Raw genomic sequence first — 21,874 nt, forward strand, 5'->3', positions numbered from 1 at the left:
GTATGCGTTAACTGACCTATATGCTAAGCCTCTTTCCACTAAGGATGCGAGGAAATTGAGGATCTCCTCTACAGGTGCCGAAACTGGATGCAATCCTTTCTGTTGACACCAGTTTCTCCAGGCGTTCCAAGAGTTAGAATATCTTTTGAGAGTGGCAGGGGCCCAACTCTCTTCGATGAGGCTAACTGCCTTGAAGGACATGCCTGGAACTCTCCACCTTGCCCTGAAATCCTCCAGGCTGCTAAGGACAGAGAGCCGTGGAGGAGTAGGGGGTGGCGATTGCCCGCTGGATCTAGTAGAAGATCCGGAAATCGGGGTAGAAGGATTGGAAAATCCGAGGAAAGTTCCAGAAGAACTGGATACCAGGTCTGAGAGGTCCAGACCGGTGTTATCAGAACCAATTCTGATTGCTCCTGACGTGCCTTCGCCAGGGTCCTCGCAATCATGTTGAAGGGGGGAAAGGCATAGTGAACCCCTTCTGACCAAGGTTGGAGGAAAGCATCTGTCGCCATCGCTGCTGGATCGGGGTTCCAGCTGAAGAACACTGGAAGTTGAGCGTTCAGGCGCGAGGCAAACAGGTCCTTGGACATGGGACCCCAAACTCGTTGAATTCTGAGGAAGACTTCTCTGTCCAGTTTCCAATCGCTGTAATCGGTCGTGTTCCGGGAATACCAGTCTGCTACTACATTCGTGAGACCAGGTAGGTATTCCGCTGTGACAGAAATCTGGTGCTGCAGACAGAAATGCCAAAAATCTTTGGCTAATTCCGCTAGGGGTCGAGATCTGGTGCCTCCCAGATGATTGATATATCTCACCGCCGAGACGTTGTCCATTTTTAACAAGATACAACAACTCACTCTGTCTTTGGCGAATGAGCGTACTGCGAAGGAACCCGCTAGGAGTTCTAGGCAGTTTATGTGCATCTCGAGTTCCAAAGGAGACCAAGTTCCTCCTGTGGCTACTGAACCGCATCTCGCTCCCCAGCCGGAACGGCTGGCATCTGACTCTATCACGAGATCTGGTGCTGAACCGAAAATTGCTCGGCCGTTCCATGCTTCCATGTGGGTGAGCCACCAGTTGAGCTCTGTCCTTGCTTCCAGCGACGGAGTTAGCCGCTGCGAGTAAGAGAGACTGCGTCTTAGGTGTTGCCCTTTGAGTCTCTGTAACTCCCGGTAATGTAAAGGTCCGGGAAAGATCGCTTGAATAGAGGAGGAGAGAAGCCCTATCACTCTCGCTAGGTCCCGAAGAGAGAACTCCTCCCTCTGAAGGAGTCTGCGGATCTCCCGTTTGGTAGAATGAATCTTGGCTATGGGGAGACGGAGCTGAGTTAACTCGGTGTCTACGATGAACCCTAGAAATTCTAAGTTTCTGGAAGGGAGAAGAATTGATTTTTCCCAATTTATGAGGAAACCGAGACTGTGGAGTAGGTCTATGGCTAGCTTGGTCTGATGCTCCGCTAGAGCTTGCGACTGAGCCAAGAAGATCATATCGTCTAAGTATATGATTAGGCGAACACCCTGTTCTCTGAGATGTGCTACTACCGGCCGGAGGAGTTTGTAGAAAACCCAAGGAGCGGAAGAGAGACCGAAAGGTAAGCTCGTGAACTCCCAGCTGTGAAGATTCCAAGAGAATCTGAGGTAACTCGTGTGATCTTGGTGTATGGGAACCGTTAGGTACGCGTCTTTCAGATCTAGGCGCGTTAGCCAGTCGTTGGGTCTCAGAAGATCTCTCAGCATGTGAATACCCTCCATTTTGAAATGTCGGTAGACAATAAAATCGTTGAGGGCCTTCAGATTTATTACTGGACGCACTTTCTCTTTTCTGCGTACCAGAAATATAGGACTGAAAAACCCGCCTTGGTTTGTGCAGGGGCGAATCGCTTGTTTCGTTGCTAGGCTGCGAATTTCTTTGTCCAAAGCGACGTGGTCTTCCTTGGACATTGGAATGGAAGCAGGACAGGTTGCTTGGAAGGGATGCGCGAAGAATTCTAGGCGCAAGCCGCGTACTGTATCTCTGACCCATGCGTCCCCTGATAAGCAATCCCAAGCATGTGCAAAATAAGCCAACCTCCCCCCTACAGGGATATGGGGCGCAGGCGCTGTGAAGGGCAGACTGACCTGTGGTTTGCAGTTGCTGTGCTGGGTACCGGGCGGCTCTCCTCCAGCCGCGACCTCTGCCTCTCCCTCTCGAAGGGAAGAAGGTCTCTGAGCGATCGTGCCAGGCGTGTTGCTCTCTAGACTGCTGAGATCTTCTATCAAAGGAATATCGGCCGGAAGAGCGACCTCTGCCTCGTCCGGCCCTGGCAAAAATTCTTGAAGAAAACACTCTTTTAATGGATGCTTGCACTTTGTCCAGCGCGGTAAAGGTGCCTACGAATTTGGACATCTCCTTCATGAAGGAGTCTCCGAAGAGTAGGCCTTGGGCCGTTGCACCAAATTCCGTGTCTGCTAATTCGCATAGTTTAGCGTCTATCTTGTGCAGGATACCTTTGCGGCGTTCCGCTGAAATGGTACAGTTGGCATTGCCCAGCAGACAAATGGCTCTTTGAGCCCAACTTGAAAGTATCACAGGGTCTATTTGTTCTCCTGTGTCAATAGCCGCCTCTGCTAGATCCATTATCTTGGCTAGAGGGCCTGTAATGTCCAGTACCCGGTCTTGGCACGACCTCCAGGCACGATCTATACCTTTTCGTGGATCTTTAATATTCTTTCCTAGGAAAGTAATCATCCTGGAGTCTAACTCAGGCGTTAGGGCCACTTTATCTGGTATTTCGGGGCGTGGACATTCCGCTCTAAGTTTTGCTCGGACCTCTTTGTCCAATGGCTTACGAAGCCTGTTCTTGATGTAATCCGTTGTCCTAGAAGATGACTCCCAATGTGAAGATCTGGGGTGTACCGGATCCTCCGGCACAAACATCCCTTTAGGAGGAAGGGAATCTGTGCTTAACTTCTTCTTAGGGATGGGGGCTGCCACAATCCCTGAGGTAGAGGGTCGCGACGCAATTGAGTGCGTATCTTCTTCAGAGGAGACTGGAGACTGACTGTGAAAGTCGAGCTCCTCTTGATCCTGGCCCTGTTGATATTCTTCTGGGCTTAGAGATGTGATATCCCTGAATTCTTCCTCCGGGTAGGAGGGTTCATCTGTGGAAGGGGGTCCCTTCCTGTCCAAAAAAGCTTTTTTAAGCCTGGAGAAGGCGTCTGATAGGGCAGCAGTGGCTGGTTCTGTCTGGCTCGGGGGGGTCGTAGAGTTCTTACTCAGGCGAGCCGGTGTACATCCCCCTTCTGAAAGGTGCTTCCTTTTCTGAGTCTTTTTCTTTGGCAGGGATTTGTCTTGCAAATGCTCCTCCATGTCATCCAGGCGCTGCTGAATAGGCATAAGCATTTGTGTCACCGCTTTTTTTATGCTGGTCTCCACTGTGGAACCCAGTACTTTCTTTAGGCTGGAAGCCATAGCCACTTCATTAAAATCATAAATCTCTTCCTCCTGACCAGACCAATCCTGGCTCTCTTGAGGGAAGTATTGTGCTGCCATTACTTTAAGCACCTTTCAATTCACCCTACCTCTTTTTTTTTTTTTTTTTTTAAATTGTGTGTGGGCAGACCGCCTTCTCTCAATGCCCAATGAAGGAGCTGAGGAGAGTTATGAAAGCCCTAACCAGAAGGGCACGGAGCAGTGATCAGCTGTCCTTCAAATTCCTCTTTTAAAATCAAATTCGGCACAGTTCGTTGAGATCAGCTCCTGGCACTCGCGATCGCTAATCCGCTGTGAAATTACAACGGAAAGCGATCGCGAGCGCCAGAAAGCTGAGGAGCGGACCTGCGACGGCAGGAGCTCCCTCTGGTGGCCGCTCGAGGCACCGCGGTCACTTCGCGGTTTCCTTTAAGCTCTGCGAACACGGGTCGCAGTAAAATGAAAGAAAAAGAACCGCGGGCTTTACGCTCGCAATATTAACAAACTAAACAAGATAAACAGCCGAACGAAGGCTGAGAAAGGCGAAGTACTCTCCGGCATAATGGGAGCCTCCGGTCTTGACATAGAATCAAAAGTAGGTTACTGACAAAGCTGATGGCCATTTGCTCATGATTTGCACCCTAAAGTCCAGGCATATGTGGAAAGTGTGAGTATGTGCTTTGTCACAAAGCCATGTGAGTATCAATGAGCTACATAGATAAAAGTGGCTGTTTTAAAGGATTTTATTTGGGAATTAGTACCTGGCGATGGGTGTGTGGTGGTCTCCCAGCCAATCAGGAGGCTCAGAACAGGGGCTTTACTACACAATAAAATGCCCGCTCTGAGCTTCCTCGGAGCTGGAGGCCACCATCTTCCCTCGCCGGGAGTCAGGTAAGTGTGCTCCCAGTGTCCGCTTCCCCACACCCTCGCACCACTTTTCACATCTCCAATCCACCCAACCGCCACCCATGTACCTGTCGCTGTCTTGTCCTTCGCCTGCACGGGGAACCAGCACTTCCCGGTCATGGGAGTAGCCACAGGGGAGAATGTAGTACATGTAGTTCCCTTCTCCCCGATCCATGGTGGCCATCTTGATTTGTATTTTTTTGCAAGTTGAGAAACAGCAAACATGTTGTGGTACTAATAGCAATATAACCCTTGCAGGGGGGGCATTACTGGTCAGGTAATGCAACAGGGCTAACGTTAAAGACCTTGCTTCACTCAGGATTCTAACTTATGCCTTCCCCTGCTCGGGTTATATTGTTTAATTAACAACAGTAAAAGAGATTTAACTCAAAGAAATAACAAGATGGCTTCTCCTCAGGTTGAAACGAGTGACCAATTGCAGGCTGGCTTTTCTTCAGGTGGAAACAAGTAAGCAAAGAAGTGACCAACAAAATAGCAGGATGACTTCTCTTTGGTTGAAATGAATAAAACAAGAAGTCAGCCTCAAAGTCCAGGCCCTCCTCGACTCCCGGCATTCTATAGGGGATGAATGTCATTCACAATCTGAGGTGATTTGAGGGCCCTCATCACTTCTTTACCCAAGCCTGGTGGGCATCATCCTCTTTTACTTTTTATGAAGAGCCTTTGTCCAGGGGTCGTACACCACCAAACATGGGTGAACAATGGCATGGAGAGAGAGGGTCACCAACTGCAAACCCCAAGACCTCTGTGTCTTCTTTAGAAGGTTGGCTTGGGTCTAAGAAGGAGGGATATGTAACTTTGGAACTGGAGCTCCCTTACTAACCTTCAACCAGCCACGGGGGTGTCCTCCTCATGCCTCTGTAACACACTTGTTCCTTACCCGTTTTCTCTATTTACCTTCAATACCCATTTATTCTTTACTTTGATCTCCTTTCAACTCCTTGTTGCTTTGCCACATGTACCTTCTCTGCGTCTGCAAGCCTACCAGATGTTGGATGTATCTGTGGCACCATCTCTTTCTATCTATACCTGTATTGACTCATATCTCCCCTCCTCTTCCATAGTCTACTGTCAATTCTTCCTCCACTTCCGCCTCCTCTTTCCATATTGCCCCTTTCACTGCCAAATTCCCCCTTTGTCATCCACCATTTCCCTTGTAGCCAGCCCCATGGATCTTTCTTTCCCCAACCTTGTGAGTTTGTATCTCTCTTTCTCCCTCTCCCCCTCTCTCCCTCTTTCTCTCTCTCCCTCTCTCTCTATCTCTCTTTCTCACCAGTCTCTTGGATATCCCCAATCAGCAGTCTCCTTGGACGTTCTCCTCCCATTCTCCTGGCTGTCTCCTTTCCCATTATCCTGAGTTTCAATATCCTCAGCCTCCTGGATATTTCTGCTCCAAGCCTCCTGAATCTCTCGCTCTTCTCAGCTTTCTGGGTTTCTCTATTCCTCTGCTTCTGTTCTTTCTCCTAACCTCCTGATGTTCATCACATACTCCTTCCGTCTCCTAAACCAACTTCTCTGTTCACCTCTTCCTCCTTACTCCCACTCAGATCCTTTGTTCTACTACAGTCATCTCCAAAATAATCTCCTTCTTGCCTCCAGTAAACTTCTTCTTTCCACATTCTCTCTTTCCAAACTCCCACCGCCTTCTGCCACAGGGCCTTCCTTCCTTAGGGCCTTGATACCACCTTCCAGCCTCACTCTGGCCTTTGACATCTCAGGTGTGTCTTCCTGTGCAATTGGTGTAGAGATTGATTGATGGGTCCCGCCCCTGGGAATGGCTTGCAGATTGGATGTGGGACTTGGGGTTAGTTAGCTTCTTCTCATGTGCAGTCCTCTCTCTGCTTATCATACCTTTGCCCCACCCTCAGTGATGACTCGGTTATCCAAACAGTCCTTAGGTGTATGTGTACGGAGACCCTGTGAGGTTACTGGGTAACTGCTTGAGTTTTCTGTTTTATGGTGGGTCCCGCTTTTTCCCCAGGGGTTTTGGATATGTTTTGTGCGCCAAGCAAGTCGAGCCAAGTGTACAGGTGCTGCTGGTTCTATGGGACGGTCCCCCATAATTGGCTCCTTAAATGGACCATGCCGACGGTTAGACCCGTCTAACAAGAATCTGCCAAGCTTCTGGGAGAGGGTGGGGCAGATCTGGCGATCCTCCCCCACATCCACTGAGCCCTGCATCACTTAGCGGATGGTGAAACCCGGCTTCCTTGGACATCGCAACCTGAACCCCGAGGGCAAAGCTGAGATGATACACAGACAACTCAGGACTCGATAGCAGGGCTCAGACAAATGTATTTTATGACACAAACAGGGCCAGAGCTTGCATTGGACTGGATACATGAATGAGGGGTTTCAAATAAATAAAAAAGGAGTTGTTCCAGCTTGCTTCAGCTTCAGGGTCGTAGTCCTTTCAGTCCACCCCTCACTTCCTTTTCCCTCCTCTTCTGGCATCAGCACTGGGTGATTAAATGCCTCTTTCACAGGATTCCTTTACAGCCATCCTGTTCGATTCTCCTCTCTCCTCCATCCCCTCAATAGCCCACCTCACCTTCCATTGCATCCATCCTCTCATCGCCTTCTTCATGTCTGTGGCTTCATGTGACTGCATCACAGTAGAGAGTGATGGAGGAATGTTCACTTTCTGGCTTTACTAGTTCAGAGCAACAGACTGTCACCAGTAGGATCTGAACAATTTGGCTTTGTTCTTTTATTCTTAGTCCAAAGAACGGTGTGGCATTTTACTGAAGCCACCTTGCAAGCTTTTAAGTACACACATAGTAGGACAGGATGACAACTAGAAATGGTCTCCTCTGGGGTAAAAAAAAATTGGCACAAAAGCCTTTAAGACTACATGCACAACAAACCTTCCATGACAGAATAGGAGCATGCCAAGCACATTCACCATGCTGACCATCAGTGATAGAAGAGAAGCAACCTAAATAGAAAGCAAACATGTAGACATACAAAGTGCTCTCTGCTGCTCTCTATTTCAAGCAACAGACCTTTAACAATACCAACTCCAGCTATCACAAGACGACAAAGGCCATGCGCATCTAATACCTACCAGATGGCTGTTATGCTGGTCTGAATTTTGCCTACGGGCTGTTCTGGAATCACGTACCAGATAGCCCTACTGACCCGATGCACCAAGTGCATAGCTAATCGCGATGCCCCAGGGTGCCATGTTGGTTTGAAAACAGAATACTCTGTTGGTCCTAAAGTTCAAGTATGACAATCACCTTTTAGGCTTTTGCTTGAAAAATATGCATATTCACAGCTTCTTCCTGTGATTTCATTGCTGGGTCAAAACCCACCATGAAGGCTTCTATTGGGTCTTTTAGAAAGGCTTTTATTGGGTCTTGTGCTGTGTAAATCATTATAGTTTCTATTTATTCAGTTCTATGTCATATTTTTGCTTTTTGTTGGTCGCCTAACAAGAAGAGCAAAACGCGGGTATTCATCCCCCAAATCCCCCTATCGCACCCTCCACCGCCTCCCTCCCCACACAAGACTCACGCAAACCAAAACACACTTACACGCAACAAACACACACAAACACTTAACCATTCTCCCCTGACGGCGCTTCCGGGTCCTGGCATGCCTGTCAGCCCCTGCTTGCACTCGTGTGCGGCAGGGGCTTGACAGTTTGATTTCGATAGACGGGTCTGTGCAGTCACAGAGCGGTCTTTCTGCATCTGTCTTTTTTCTATTCGACGAATAGAAAAATACCTTTTGACTTGATACCATTTATTGTCTGCTGCTCATTAGTGTGTGTGTGTGTGCTTTTCTCCCAGTATTTCATTTGCCGCAACACAGAAATAGTTTCATAAATGGCAGTCCCATAACAACTTTGTGTCCTTGAAAAATGAACATTTCGTCCAACTTTTAATATAGGAAAAAAAATATTTGTTTCTACGACTAATCTTCTGTAATCCTTTATCCATAAAGCGTGTATTCCCGATTACACTGTGCTAAGCCTGGGCCGAGACAGCACTATTCTTAGGAAAGGGCCAAATATCCAAGTCAAAGGCCCGAGTTGGTCCGTAGGCAGAATATTTCACACCCCATACCCCGCCTCTTGCAGAGTTCTCCTTCTCATCTCTCAGCAGCATAACCCATCGCTTATAACCACCCTCCCTGTAAAGAAGCCTAAGTTCCACCACACATGCGGAGAGGCAATGCAGCAGCATGTCCCCCCCCCTCAGTGAAAACCTCATTTGCTCTCTAGTAGTGAACCATATTTATAAAACACAAACATTGAACATAAACACTGAACAATAGGGCATGCAGGAAAATAGCACACTATAAAGAAAATCAGAATAAGTAAAATATTATCATACAATATTATAAAAGGCCAGATATATCGTTGTCCGATGCAGTCATGCACAGTAGAGACTGCCTGCTTTGGGTTTTGTCACTGCTAGAGGGAGCTGTTGCCTTAGGAAATAAGCTGTTGCCTTAGGAAATATATAATTACAATCAAATATACCACATAACATTAACTCTCTGGACATTTCTCTCCTCACACACTTTGGCCTGTGTACATGGGCTTTCACAATAGTAGTATTATAATATGTTAAAGCACATCACATCTAACCAGCACAGATCGGGAGCATGGAAAGTGTCAGTGTCTTAGAGATGGGGTCATAGGAGGTGGGCAGGGTGAGTAGAGAGTTCACAACCTAAAGCTCTTCTGTTCCCTGTTTAAGGACGCCTGTCCTATCTACAGGCTTCGTGCTCCACCAACTGTAACCCCTGCAACCTTTGCAGAATACCTTTCTCTCTGTGGGGAACATATCTCCCAGCTTCTCCTCTCTCTGGGCTGCACCCACCCAGAGTGCACAGGACCCCTTCCTGTGAAAGACAATGGTCAGTGTCTCAAAGGTAGACAGGGCTTCTAGCCACAGGACACCTGACCTATTTTGCATTCAGTATCCACTTGTGCTGGAGAATCCAACAAATGTTTGTCTTTCTAAGGTCCTTCTGGAAGATGCCCAGTATGTGCCGCTAGCAAACGAGACCATCACACTGTTTGTGGAAGAGCAGACCCTCAAGTACGTGACTGACCTCAACGGCCATGTGTCCTTCTCCATCGATACATCCAATTTCACCTCGCCCAGGATTTATTTAAGGGTAAGGCTGTGACCAGGTATACACTTTGCACGCTGAACCCCATGGCAACGTCATACGGCCATGGCAAAAATCATTAATTGTACAATGAACTCAGAATGGAAGGTCAGCGTTAATGCTTGTTCACAATTTAGTACTTTGTGCTCCACTAAATTATCTCCTGAACTGTTTTAAGAAATGACAAGAGTTCTAACTGTTTGAAATAAACATGCTGCTTTGAAAAGTAAGCAAATGTTTCCTCCCATCATGCATTGTACATCAATATAATTGTATACATGTATACATGTGTGTAGGTATATGGTTAGCGCTTAAGAGGGAAGAGGCTAGGGTAAGGCTAGAAGAAAAATCAGGAAATTGAGTGTAGAAAGCACAGTCTGACAGTGAGTTACTGCTTAGTTAGGGAGCCATTCTAGATGGGAGCTTGGTCAGGGAGGTCCCAGGCACGCATAAGATTTCCCTGCAGACAGGCAGTGGCCGTTCCCTGGCTCTCTCCCACATGGAAACATATGCGTTGGGAGCCCACAACTGAAATGAGGAAGCGAGGAGAATAAGGGGTCAAAGCCTGTTATTTCCATTGGGCTATGGGGCTTCTGATAAGATATCATTAGCGTTCTAGGGTGGTCACTCTCTTCAGGCCCCTAAGGGGCAGCCTTTTACACTCTGCAATCCAGCCCAGTCCCTGATTCCAAACGCCTGACCCCAGGCTGCTTGGGTAATTGCCCTGTGTTGGACAGAGGGCTGTATCCGATGGAGGCTATGGTCATGGTTGACAGCATAAGGAGTGCATATAGGCTGCATTGCTCAGAATTCTGACTGTTTCGCTCCATATTTAGGTTTAGACTGTGAGGGGCAGCAAAAGGAGAGAGTTACTGATCTTGGAATTTCAAACTCACTGAAGGCAAGACAACACAGCATGTGGGGAGAGATGGCTGGCTTTAACAAACCCGCAAGAAACCCACTTACATACATAGATGTCTACATACATGCATATATGTAGCTTGCGAGAAACTCTTGTGCAGTCTTAGAAAACTTGGATCTAGGTACCTGGGGAGGCAACCTGCGATTTGCAGCTTATTGGGTTGTGTATAGCGCTGCACATCTTCTGAATTTGCCTGGCCTTTTGGCAGGTTTTGATCTGTAAGAGAGGGGCTTTGGTGGTCTGGGTGAGCAGAAGGAGAGCCAAGACCCTGTTGATAGAAAAGTGGTGTGAACAGATCAGAGGTGCTTCACTCAGGCGTGGTTAAGCATCTATGTATTAAGAAACATGTGGTGATCTGTGTCGTGCATGGAGGGCTCTCAAGGTGCTCGAGGGGAGTCCTGCTTCATGGTGTGTGGAGAAGTCATCCTGGGCTTTGTGAGCTCTCTCAGAGAAAGTCAAATGGTGTGTTGATCTGTGTGAGGTGTGATGGTTAGTGAAGCAGAGGTTGAGGGTGTTACGTTTGAGTGGATGCTTGCTGTAGGGGAATGAGGACATAGCATGAGGCAGATAAAGGGGGCTAGAGATGAAAGATCTCTGTAGAGTGATTGTTTAGAGGGACTGAGATGTCAGGGAGCTGATATGCAACTGAAAAGTCTCTTCTGTGAGTTAGTAGAGGGGCTCCCCCACCTCTCATACATTTTGTAAAACTTGGTGTTTTACCCTAAGTTACTAATGGTACTCCAGACGGCGATCCTTTGCTCACTGTGCTTAGCGAGGCTCAGCTTAATTTCACTGATGAGGCCTGACTAGGCCAAAACATGTGTCTTGGGTTCCTGTTGGTACTCTTGTTCAAAGGAGATTCATTTGCCTGGCAAGTTCGGTGCTGGACTGCCGTTGTGGGTAGGACCAGACTGATATGCAAATAGATATTTATCCTCTGTGAAGTGTACAGTGAGTTAAAACGTGGTGGTAGACCCCCCTGAGTGGACGAAATTTCACAGAACAGGCTTTTTTAGCCATGTTCATTCTTAGAACAGGAGCTCCCACACCTTTCATACATTTTTATAAAACTTGGGGATTTACCCTAAATAACTAAGGGTACTCCAGACGTGGACCCCTTACTCACTGTGCTTAGCGAGGCTCAGCTTCATCTCACTGAGGAGGCCTAGCAAGGCTGAAACATGTGTCTTGGGTTGCTGCTGGTACTCTTGTTCAGAGGAGATTTGCCTCGCATTTCGGTGCTGACCTGCCCTTATGGGTAGGACCAGACTGATATACAAATAGATATGTATCCTCTGTGAAGGGTGCAGTGAGGTAAAACGTGGTTGTAGACCCCGCCCCCCCGAGTCAAAGACATTCCATAGAACAGGCTATTTGAGCCATGTTCATTCTTAGTAGATGGGCTTCCTCATTGTAAAACTTGGGGTTCTACCCTAAATTACTAATGGTAATCCTGATGTGGACCCCTTTGGTCACTGTGCTTAGAGAAGCTCCACTTCACCTTACTGATGAGGCCCAACAAGACTGAAACACGTGTCTGGGGTTGCTGTAGGTACATGTAGTATCTTGTATGCTGTGGTGTGTCTGTGTGAGTAGCTAGGCCCTGTGGAATGCTTGGTGGACCGTGGAGTGTTTGGGGCTTGGACATTCCAAGGTTGACAGTTGGGAACTGGGAGCTGGGCTAGGGGCCAGGACAGATGCATGTAGCCTTCTCTCTCATCTTCTAACTATATCTATGAAACTAAGGAGTTAAATAAAGCATCTTCCTTTTGATACATACCTGAGTCAGCCTGGTTCCTGCTCCCTTTCATCACTGGCTCAGGGGCACCTTGCAGGAGGCAAGGTACCACATTTTGGCACAAGGAGTTTGTGGTCAAGTGTTTGACTGGATGAACCATATACACTGGTAGGGTTGCTAGATGAGAGATGTATGATGTTTTAATATCAAATGTTTTCTCTATTAGTAGCCAGCACAACGGTTTTTATCTTGGTTGTGCTTATGTTGCACTGCATTTTTTCATCTTGTGGTGTTTTTGACCAATTTCGTTGGCATAGTTGGGACTATGCGTGATATACGTATCACACCTCTTCTTTTTGTGCATGCGTATTGTATTTTTGTGCTCTTTGTCTTGTGGGTAATTTTTCTATATTTTTCTTTCTTTTTGATGTTTTCTTGAGGGAGAAGGGAGGAGGTATTGGTTTGTGTAGGTATTTTCTTGTGTGTGAATAATGGTTTTTGTTTTGTTGTTGTTAGGTGGCATGCTGAAGACTTAGTTTGGGCCAATGTAGTAGTCCCATGTTTTTGGGGTTACGTTATTTGGCAAGTTAGTCGACCTGGGTTGGGGCAAAGGTTTGTGCTCAGGTGTGGCAGACGTGAGACCAGGGGTGGCAGTCCTGAGACCAGGGGTGGCAGTCCTGGCGGAAGAAGGTAGGGGATAGAGGGTTTTGATTGTAGGTTTGTTTTATTTTCCTGTTGTGGCATAGTATGTGCTTAGTGGTGGCAGCACTGAGTCCATGGCGTGGCAGGCGAGGGTAGAAGGAGGTTGGTTTAGTTATGAGTGTTTAGTCTTGGCATGGAAGTGAGTATCACCTATTTGTCGATTGTTTTAAGGAGGGGGATGGTGTAGTATCTTGTATGCTATGGTGTCTTTGTGTGAGTAGCTAGGCCCTGTGGAATGGTTGGTGGACTGTGGAGTGTTTGGAGCTTGGGCATTGCAAGGTTGACGGTTGGGAACTGGGAGCTGGGCCAGGGACCAGGACAGATGCATGTAGCCTTCTCTCTCATCTTCTTCTAACTATATCTGTGAAACTAAGGAGTTCAATAAAGCATCTTCCTTTTGATACATACCTGAGTCGGCCTGGTTCCTGCTCCCTTTCCTCACTAGCTCAGGTGCACCTTGCAGGAGGCAAGGTACCACAGTACTCTTGTTTAGAGGAGATTTGTATAACATTTCGGTGCTGACCTGCTCTTGTGGCTGGGACCAGACTGATATGCAAATGTTTTTTTTCCTCTGGGAAGGGTGCAGTGAGGTAAAACGTGGTTATAGACTCCCCCGAACCCCCGAGTGGAAGAAATTCCATAGAACAGGGTATTTGAGCCATGTTTGTTCTTAGTAGAGGAGCTCACACACCTTTTGTAAAACATGTTACAGTTGGGCCAAGGATCGTGTCAGGTCTTAGACAGGGCCATCAAAAAGAGGCTTTCAAGTCCACCAATATATCCGCTGGTGGGTGCATCCCTAAAAGTTAGGGCTTCCTGGAGGTCACAGTTCTGAGAGCTGCTCTACTTCTTGGTGAGTACATCAGCCTTGCAGACATCTTTGAGCTTTAGGTTTTGGGACTTTTGGCGGGCGGTTCCTGGTTGTGTTCAGTTGGTGCAGGCTGGTATGTTTGGAGGTGCCATCAGTTGATGTCATGTTGGTTTGCGACCTCTCTGTAATCCGTCTGGGGGCCAGGTGCCGTGAGCCATAAGGCGCTTTCAAAATAGCCGATAACCATGGCATGGATTTAGCCCCTTGAGATGGACATCAGGATGGGTCCTTGCCTGAATGCCTATGCAGCATGGCAACACTCCAGGTTTTCCTTAATTGATTTCTAGTAAGCAAAGTGGATTCAAATGCAGAATTACAGTTCGGTGGTGAAGTGTTACGCTCACCTGGTATCCACGGGGACGCCACCCAGCCCTGGTTGGATGATTTGCACTCTCGAACCCTCTCCCGGTCCCTTGGTAAGGCCTCTGGTTAAAGATGGGTCTGCAATATAGGAGAGCTGGATTCAATACCAGATTGTCTTTATGTTTTCCCACCTCCCTTGGCCTCAACTCCTTCCTCCCCCTTGGGCCTTCTCCTTACCTTAATATTGTAAAAGGTGGATTCTCCGTCCTGCTCCTCGTGGCAGGGGCACGTAGATGTGGGGGGCGAGCAGTGACCAAGTTACTTCACTGGTGCAAGCCCTCCTGTGGGAATCTAGGCCTTCTACGACTCTGTAGGTTTGCTGCTTTACAGTCTTGATATGCAGTTCTTATGTTCCTCTTAGTTCGAATAATAATGTCTTGCTTCTTTCCTTTTAGGTATGGAAAGGTATTTTGGTGTTGTCATGCAGTTTGAAGATGAGCATGGGCCGGTAGGCGAAAGCGCGGTGTGCGCGATGCTGTCCGATGAGTAATGCACGATGCGCGGCGCTGTTTCGCCTTTTATATTGCTAACCTGTGTCTTTTCCCTCCTTGCAGGTTGCGATGTTCCTCGCCGAGCGCTGTAATGTTCCAGCAATGCAACTGACCAGGAGATGACTACCCAGGTAAGAATTGTGTGGCTTTCTTCATTCGGGAGGAAACGTGAGTAAACGCTTACTAATGCTGTCTTTCTTTCTCCTCTTTTCAGGTTATGGTATTCCAGGATGCATGCGGTGCCGGATGATGGAGTTCATACCTTCAGGTGAGTGGAACTGAAGTCAGTGATGGATTGAAGACAGGATGCTGTTCCAGGTAAGTTTCGTAGTGTTCTTTCTCTCTCTGCAGGTCCTTGGTTTCAGGTAAGCTGGCATCAAAGAACTGGACACAGTGAGAGTTACGCTGCCCACAGCAGAATAACGCAAAGCATGTTCTGCTGTTTGGGTGTGGTTTAAATAGTCTCAGGTAAAGTATTCCAGGTAAAATAGTCCCAGGCCTGCCACACCCAAAGTAGTCCAGGTAAAGTAGTCCCAGGCCTGCCCCACCCAAAAGACTAGACTGCATAGCTCAGTTCCTTGTAACTGAGCTATGTGTGTACCTCCATGTTGGCTGAACTCCCCCAAGTTAAATAGTCCCAAGTAAATAGTTCCATTCTAATGTTGGTCTTGATGATGGTTATGGCCTAGCACCAAAGGCTAGAACACCAAGGGTTAATTTTACTTCTACCTTAATCAAGGTTAAATTTCAATTCTTACCGAGAATTACAAGATTATTGTCACACTCAATCACGGTCTATAGAGGAAGTGGTTTTACAAAACATAGTTTAATATGCACAAACATTTCATCTGGCTATTGAAGCAGTAAAGACAATTCTTCAGTATATAAATGATTCTTTTCAACATCAAAAAAAGTGTCCATTAAATCATTTCTAAAAGTTAAAATACAGTACCAAGTGTATAAATCACAAACGAGTGAATACATAAGGCATTTTACATTAGATAATGCCTTTTCAATGGATTGTTCTAGTGCTGTATCTGTGCACCAGTGTATAAGTATTTTAATGGCCACTATAGTGCCAGCATATAGAAAAAAAAAACCCAAACACTTGTACTATTATCACACAATATTAAAGTACCACAGGCGCCTCACAAGAGGGGTCCTGTTTAACACCTAAAACCTATTATATAGACAACATACACAATATGATGTCAACTATGTATAACACAGTCTATGTCAGCAATTTATTGCATAGATCTAAAAAAACATGAGACCTGCTCATGCTAAATCAGGGTCGACCGGTTTCATAACCGTAACTTATTGTGGTCATCTTCATCAGGACTTTTAATTAAGAAGGTCTTGACTGCCTGTTTAGGGTCGCTGTCTTGCACCCCTCCGTGTGTGTTTCTATTCCGCACTTAGCTGAAGAGCATCACTGCTCTTGGGTGTCTAGGGACTAAACGCTTCCTGACGTGGAAGTACTCGATGTCATGCTCATGCTTGCAATTTCCAGCCCACGATTTTTGGTGCAGTTGCATTAAAGCAATGATACAGACACTCAACAGAGCTAGCAAGGGTGTACATGAGTCTACTCTATAACCTTAGAGCATGACATCGAGTACTTCCACGTCAGGAAGCGTTTAGTCCCTAGACACCCAAGAGCAGTGATGCTCTTCAGCTAAGTGCGGAATAGAAACACACACGGAGGGGTGCAAGACAGCGACCCTAGACAGGCAGTCAAGACCTTCTTAATTAAAAGTCCTGATGAAGATGACCACAATAAGTTACGGTTATGAAACCGGTCGACCCTGATTTAGCATGAGCAGGTCTCATGTTTTTTTAGATCTATGCAATAAATTGCTGACATAGACTGTGTTATACATAGTTGACATCATATTGTGTATGTTGTCTATATAATAGGTTTTAGGTGTTAAACAGGACCCCTCTTGTGAGGCGCCTGTGGTACTTTAATATTGTGTGATAATAGTACAAGTGTTTGGGTTTTTTTTTCTATATGCTGGCACTATAGTGGCCATTAAAATACTTATACACTGGTGCACAGATACAGCACTAGAACAATCCATTGAAAAGGCATTATCTAATGTAAAATGCCTTATGTATTCACTCGTTTGTGATTTATACACTTGGTACTGTATTTTAACTTTTAGAAATGATTTAATGGACACTTTTTTTGATGTTGAAAAGAATCATTTATATACTGAAGAATTGTCTTTACTGCTTCAATAGCCAGACTAGCACCAAAGGCGCCAGGACTGACTCCAAGAGAGTCTTGGATGAGGTTTTAAGGCCAATAACATGGCCCTAACTGGAAGGCTGACTTGCCAGTGAGGGCCAGGGGCAAGGGTCTTGACATCAAGACTGTGAATGAGGTGTCTCCCTGACATTTCTTTTGTAAAACAATGGGAAGGCAGATTGCTGATTCTTAACAACCCTTTAGGTCTGCACAGTAGGATTTTGCTGTAGATCAGCGTTTGGCCCTTGCTCTGTCAGGCCCTGAAAGCAATGCATATTGTTTTGATTGAAGCCTTTGCCTGGCTGTCAGCCGTTGCAGATGACGGACTGATTCCAGTTTAGCAATTTTCTATATATCTCCTACCATTTATTCAGGTGATCGATGTATGAACATCACATGGTCAACGGCACTAAACAGCATATATATGCCCAGCAATAGGAGTATTTTGGGCTGTCTGGAGTCTAGTAACAGCTATATTGGCCTTCTTGCCACCTCATAGGTTGAGGTTAGACCTGACCAATGAAGGGCTTCCTTGAAGTATTATAGTTGACGAGAGACCTCGCTTTCATAGCTATATATTATTGGATTGTTTGATAATTAGCTCTGGTGGGGCTACTGTTGGATTCTGTAAAACGGAAGGGGCTGTAGGGTGCTTTAAAGGTTTGGGGGCTCACCTGAAGGAGGAGGTGGGGTACAGCATTTCCAAACATCTCAATGTTGTCTTTAAGTAACACTGTAAAATCTAGTGCAACATTGTAGCAACAAGAGACTTTGTGCCTCATTACGACCTCGGCGGCTGCCGCCGGAATCGCGTCCGGATCCGGGTTCCCAGAATGGGGAATTACCGGGCCATTCCGAGTTCAGAGGGCCCGGTAATTCCTCCTTCCAGGAACCCGGGCCCGGACCTTCCCCATTCCCATTTCAGCCCCCATAGGGCTGAATGGGAGAGGGAGCAAACAACGGGCTGATTATGAGCGGCCTGTTGTTTGCTCCCTCTTCCCCTCGCAGGACCTGCTAACAACGCCTGGTTTTACCAGGCGTCCTTACCGGGTCCCGCGAGGGGACCTCGTAATGTGGCGGAACGGGTTTAACGCCTCCTTTTCCGGAGCCCGTTGACCCGTTCCGCCAGGGTCGTAATGAGGCCCCTTGTCTTCTTCTTACCCTTCCTCTCAGTTTCATGAATCATTTTGATGCTGTGTTATGTAAAAGTGCAAACATACACCAAGGAGATGGCCTCATGGAGCTGTGGTGTGAGTGAGATTGAGGGCCGCATAGAGAGGGTTACTGAAGGAGCAAGACGGTTTTACGGCAGCCCCAAAATGGGAGATTCTGCCTGATTTCTCTAGGTTGGAGTAGTAGACCGGGCAGCACTTTTCCTGTCTGGACAGAGGAGGTTTGGCCTTCTACTGCTTCTTTTTTTTGCATAGTGGCACTGCTCCCTGAGATCTGCAGGAAGAGCTAAACTCCTATTCTGTGACTTGTCCAATCAGAAAAGGCAGCCCCCTGTAAAATGCTTGGTGTACTTTCTGTACAGCTTTCAACTTAGATGTTGTTACACGAGCAAAGAGTGGAGAGAGTTAAGAGCAAACGAGATGTAGTGTCAGGGCTGTATGTGCAGTAGAACGTGTGCTGTAGGCAGCATTTGTAGATGACGGAGCTGCTCTAGAAGATACCATGGGAGCACTTAGCATGTACGTAAAGCCCAGTGGGATCGTGAAGCCAATACATTCAGGATTCTTCCCATTGCGTTCCTTTGGGGTTGACGGGGGAAGACAAGATTGCAGAGCTGAAAACACTGAGGTAAATGGGAGTCCTGGCGCGTGAGGCTCACCTGCTCTTTGTTTCTTAGCTCTGCTAAAACCTGCATCCCATTGATGCCCCCACGATGCCCCCTCTCCATCGGGCAAACAACACCCTCTCTCCCATGTCAAGGTTCTCATTATCGGAGTCCTGATTTAAACGTCCATCATCGCCTTCTCTATTTGTATAGCTTCTCTCCAGTATTTTGGTGGTATTATGAAATGCTGCCGATTTCATTACAGTTTAGTAAATGAATGCCTTTATTCGGGCCTCTAAGGTTATACTCTTAAAGTTTCCACTCGTGTTGCACCCATTCTCTCTTGAGCTCATTGTCGCCATTTTGTGATGTAATAACTGTGCTACAAGGAATTATCATGAGCTTTGCTATAAAGTAAAACAAAAAAATGGTATGGAAATACTGCCCCTTTTTTATCACCGCTTGATAATCGTCAAATACTGCATGTTGTATTTACCACATGTGGAAAGGAAATATATCTGCGCTGGGCCCCATTATGTGTTTATCGCTAATGGTAAATACATGTGGTATTCTAAATACCTCTTATTTTTCAAATGCCACCTAATGGGAATCGGTTTGGATGCAATATTTATAGCGAGGGGCACATAGATAGTACTCAATAGGTTAATACAGGTTATTTGCCCCATGCAGTACTTTATATTTACCGCATGCAATACATATCCCATGTGAACCAAACTTCAAATTAGGTTTTTACTGTTACCACCATACTCATATAGAGCATTGCGTAAATTTCGTATGTGTTCTTTACCAGAATGCCATATGCAGTGTTTACACCTGTTTAGGAGTGTGAAACGGGGCCGAAAGACACTGAAAATACCTCTGAAATTGTACTCTAGCCAAAGGATGGTGGTAACTGCAGTCTGGTGAGGCAAAATGGATAAATGAACAAAATATGACTCCAAGTTGATGGTGTGTCCAAATACTGATGGGGGGAAATGCTGCCAGTATCATCATAATAGATTGTCATTAAGGGCAGTTATTTCCTTAATCTCTATGGCACATCTAATAATGATATGGGGAATACATTGGAAGGAAAATGAAAACAACAACCAGCACTCGAAAGCAATGACTGGCAGATTAACCCAAACAAGCGCCAGGTACAGGCAGTCACCTGGAAACGGAAATAAAAGGGCAGGAGTATGGAAGCATGTCCTTAACTAATATGTGCAAGGCAGAAGTGCTCAATGGGCACATTCAGAAGCTCGTTTGAGGGAGCAGTGGCATCTCAGCATTGGGCACACCCTCATCCTATGCTGGTTGGACAGGGAGGCCATCACCTCCATCCCCCGGCTCATACTGGCTGACATTGAGGGAAGCATGCAGCTACGCACTGCCAGACCCCCCCTGCAAAAATGGCTTGTGCCATGCGGACCTGGACAGCCTCATAGCGTATCCCAGCCACTTTGAGGAACCAGGCATTGAATGTCCTCTTGCCCATTCCCCATAGACACATGTCCTTCCCCACCATACACATACCTCAAGCCTGCTTCTGCACCATTGTTGGCTTTCCCAATGTGCTGTGGGTACTAGACTGCACGCACACTTGCCTTGGTCGTCCCGGGCAAGGGAGCAGGTATCCAGGAACTGAAAACTGCCAGATGCCTTCAATGTGCAGATGCCATGGGCTGCTAGCTTGTGCACCACACACTGCGGTGACCACTTTATGATCACTAACAATTCCATCCCTTTGCATACACCTCTCAAACTATAACCATACACAACCACAAGCCTAAAAAGTAGCAATCCGCACAAACTTCACAACAATGCAACAACAAAACAAACCACACATAGACATGCACAACAGAACACGACGACTACGGATCGTAAAACACCCCAAGCCCAGCCAACGGACCGTAAAACACCCCAAGCCCAGCCAACGGACCCACCGGGCTGAGGCTGCCAACACCACATCACTGCTCTCTTGCACTTTTCCAGCTTATTCCCACTAACCGACCCCTCCTCCAACCCTTTTTCAGAACCGCCAGTGGACAACTTCAGTGGTGATAGTGCACAATACAAATGTCCTTTAAACATTTGGGGCAGCTGCTCTATCAAGGATTCAATCGTGCAATCTTGACACCCTCAGCCAGCGATACAGAATGTGGCGATGGCCATGACAGTTTCTTTTTATATAGCATTTTATTGGTTTATCATAAACACTTATTAAACATTCATTATACCATTACATAACAAGCAACAATCAAATCCATCCGTTGTTTCATCAAAACATGTTATCCCCACCCCCGTCACCCAACTCAATATAGCTGCACCAAGGGTCCAAGACATGGTCTAACTTGCCCCCTCCCATTTCTGCCAGATCTTTTTCGCTTTACAGGGGCAGCCTCTGGCCATGTATATCTGTTCTTCCATTGCCATACATATATTTACATCTGCTACCCATTGTATAAAACGTGGGGTGTCACCAGATCCCCACAGTCTAGCTATGTTACGCTTAATCAGCCCAATAGTTGTGGAGAGACAGTTTTTCGAAGCGTGTATTGGTTCCCTCCTCCACAATACCCAAAAACATGATCTTTGGGTCAATTGGAACCTTGTGTCCCAACACTTCGTTACTTTATTACAGCATTACAACCAATATCTTTGGATCTGGCGGCATTCCCATAGGATATGAAAGAACGTGCCTTCCTCATGTTGATATCATAGGCAGTTGGGGTTGGTGGCTCGATTCCAGCAGTACATTGCAGCTCTAGGCTAATACACTCTATGAAAGATTTTGAGTTGTATCAACCGGATTCTCGAAGAAATCGCGGTCTCGCCAGGGTACATCAGCGTCATCAACCAGTCCGCTGACTGTATTGTCCCAACATCTAATTCCCATTTAATTTCGAGGTTGGACAGTTCTGGTGTTGCGAAGGAAGTTATTACATTGTACATTGTGGGGGTGACCCTACTGGGTATGCTTTCTGAAATGACATTTCTTTCCAATGGTGTGCATTGTGGCATATCCAAAAGTGTGGCAAGATGAGCATGTATTGCATGAGCTAGCTGAAGGTACTGGTAGCGTTTTGTGTCAAGGGGAACAAACTTGTTGGCTAGCTCTTCAAAAGTGGCTTGCTTGCCCTCCATAACTACATTGCTGATCGCTTCAATCCCAGCCGACACCCATCCAGACCACGTCGGTGATTTATTTATTTTCGGGCAGATTATTGTTCTTCCAAAAAGCTTGCA

At 46.6% G+C, this 21,874-nt stretch overlaps 1 protein-coding gene across 1 annotated transcript in view; it reads left to right on the plus strand.

Moving 5' to 3' along the window:
* Nucleotides 1-21,874, plus strand: part of LOC138510506 (alpha-2-macroglobulin-like) — a 1,041,624-nt gene that overhangs the window by 320,234 nt on the left and 699,516 nt on the right. Inside the window, exon 11 of the mRNA XM_069626208.1 lies at nt 9,358-9,513. Within this exon, the coding sequence (XP_069482309.1) occupies nt 9,358-9,513 (156 nt within the window). The remainder of the gene's footprint in view (nt 1-9,357; nt 9,514-21,874) is intronic.

Source organism: Ambystoma mexicanum, chromosome 6p, assembly GCF_040938575.1.
Source record: "Ambystoma mexicanum isolate Mex_15411 chromosome 6p, UKY_AmexF1_1, whole genome shotgun sequence".
Taxonomy (NCBI): Eukaryota; Metazoa; Chordata; class Amphibia; order Caudata; family Ambystomatidae; genus Ambystoma; species Ambystoma mexicanum.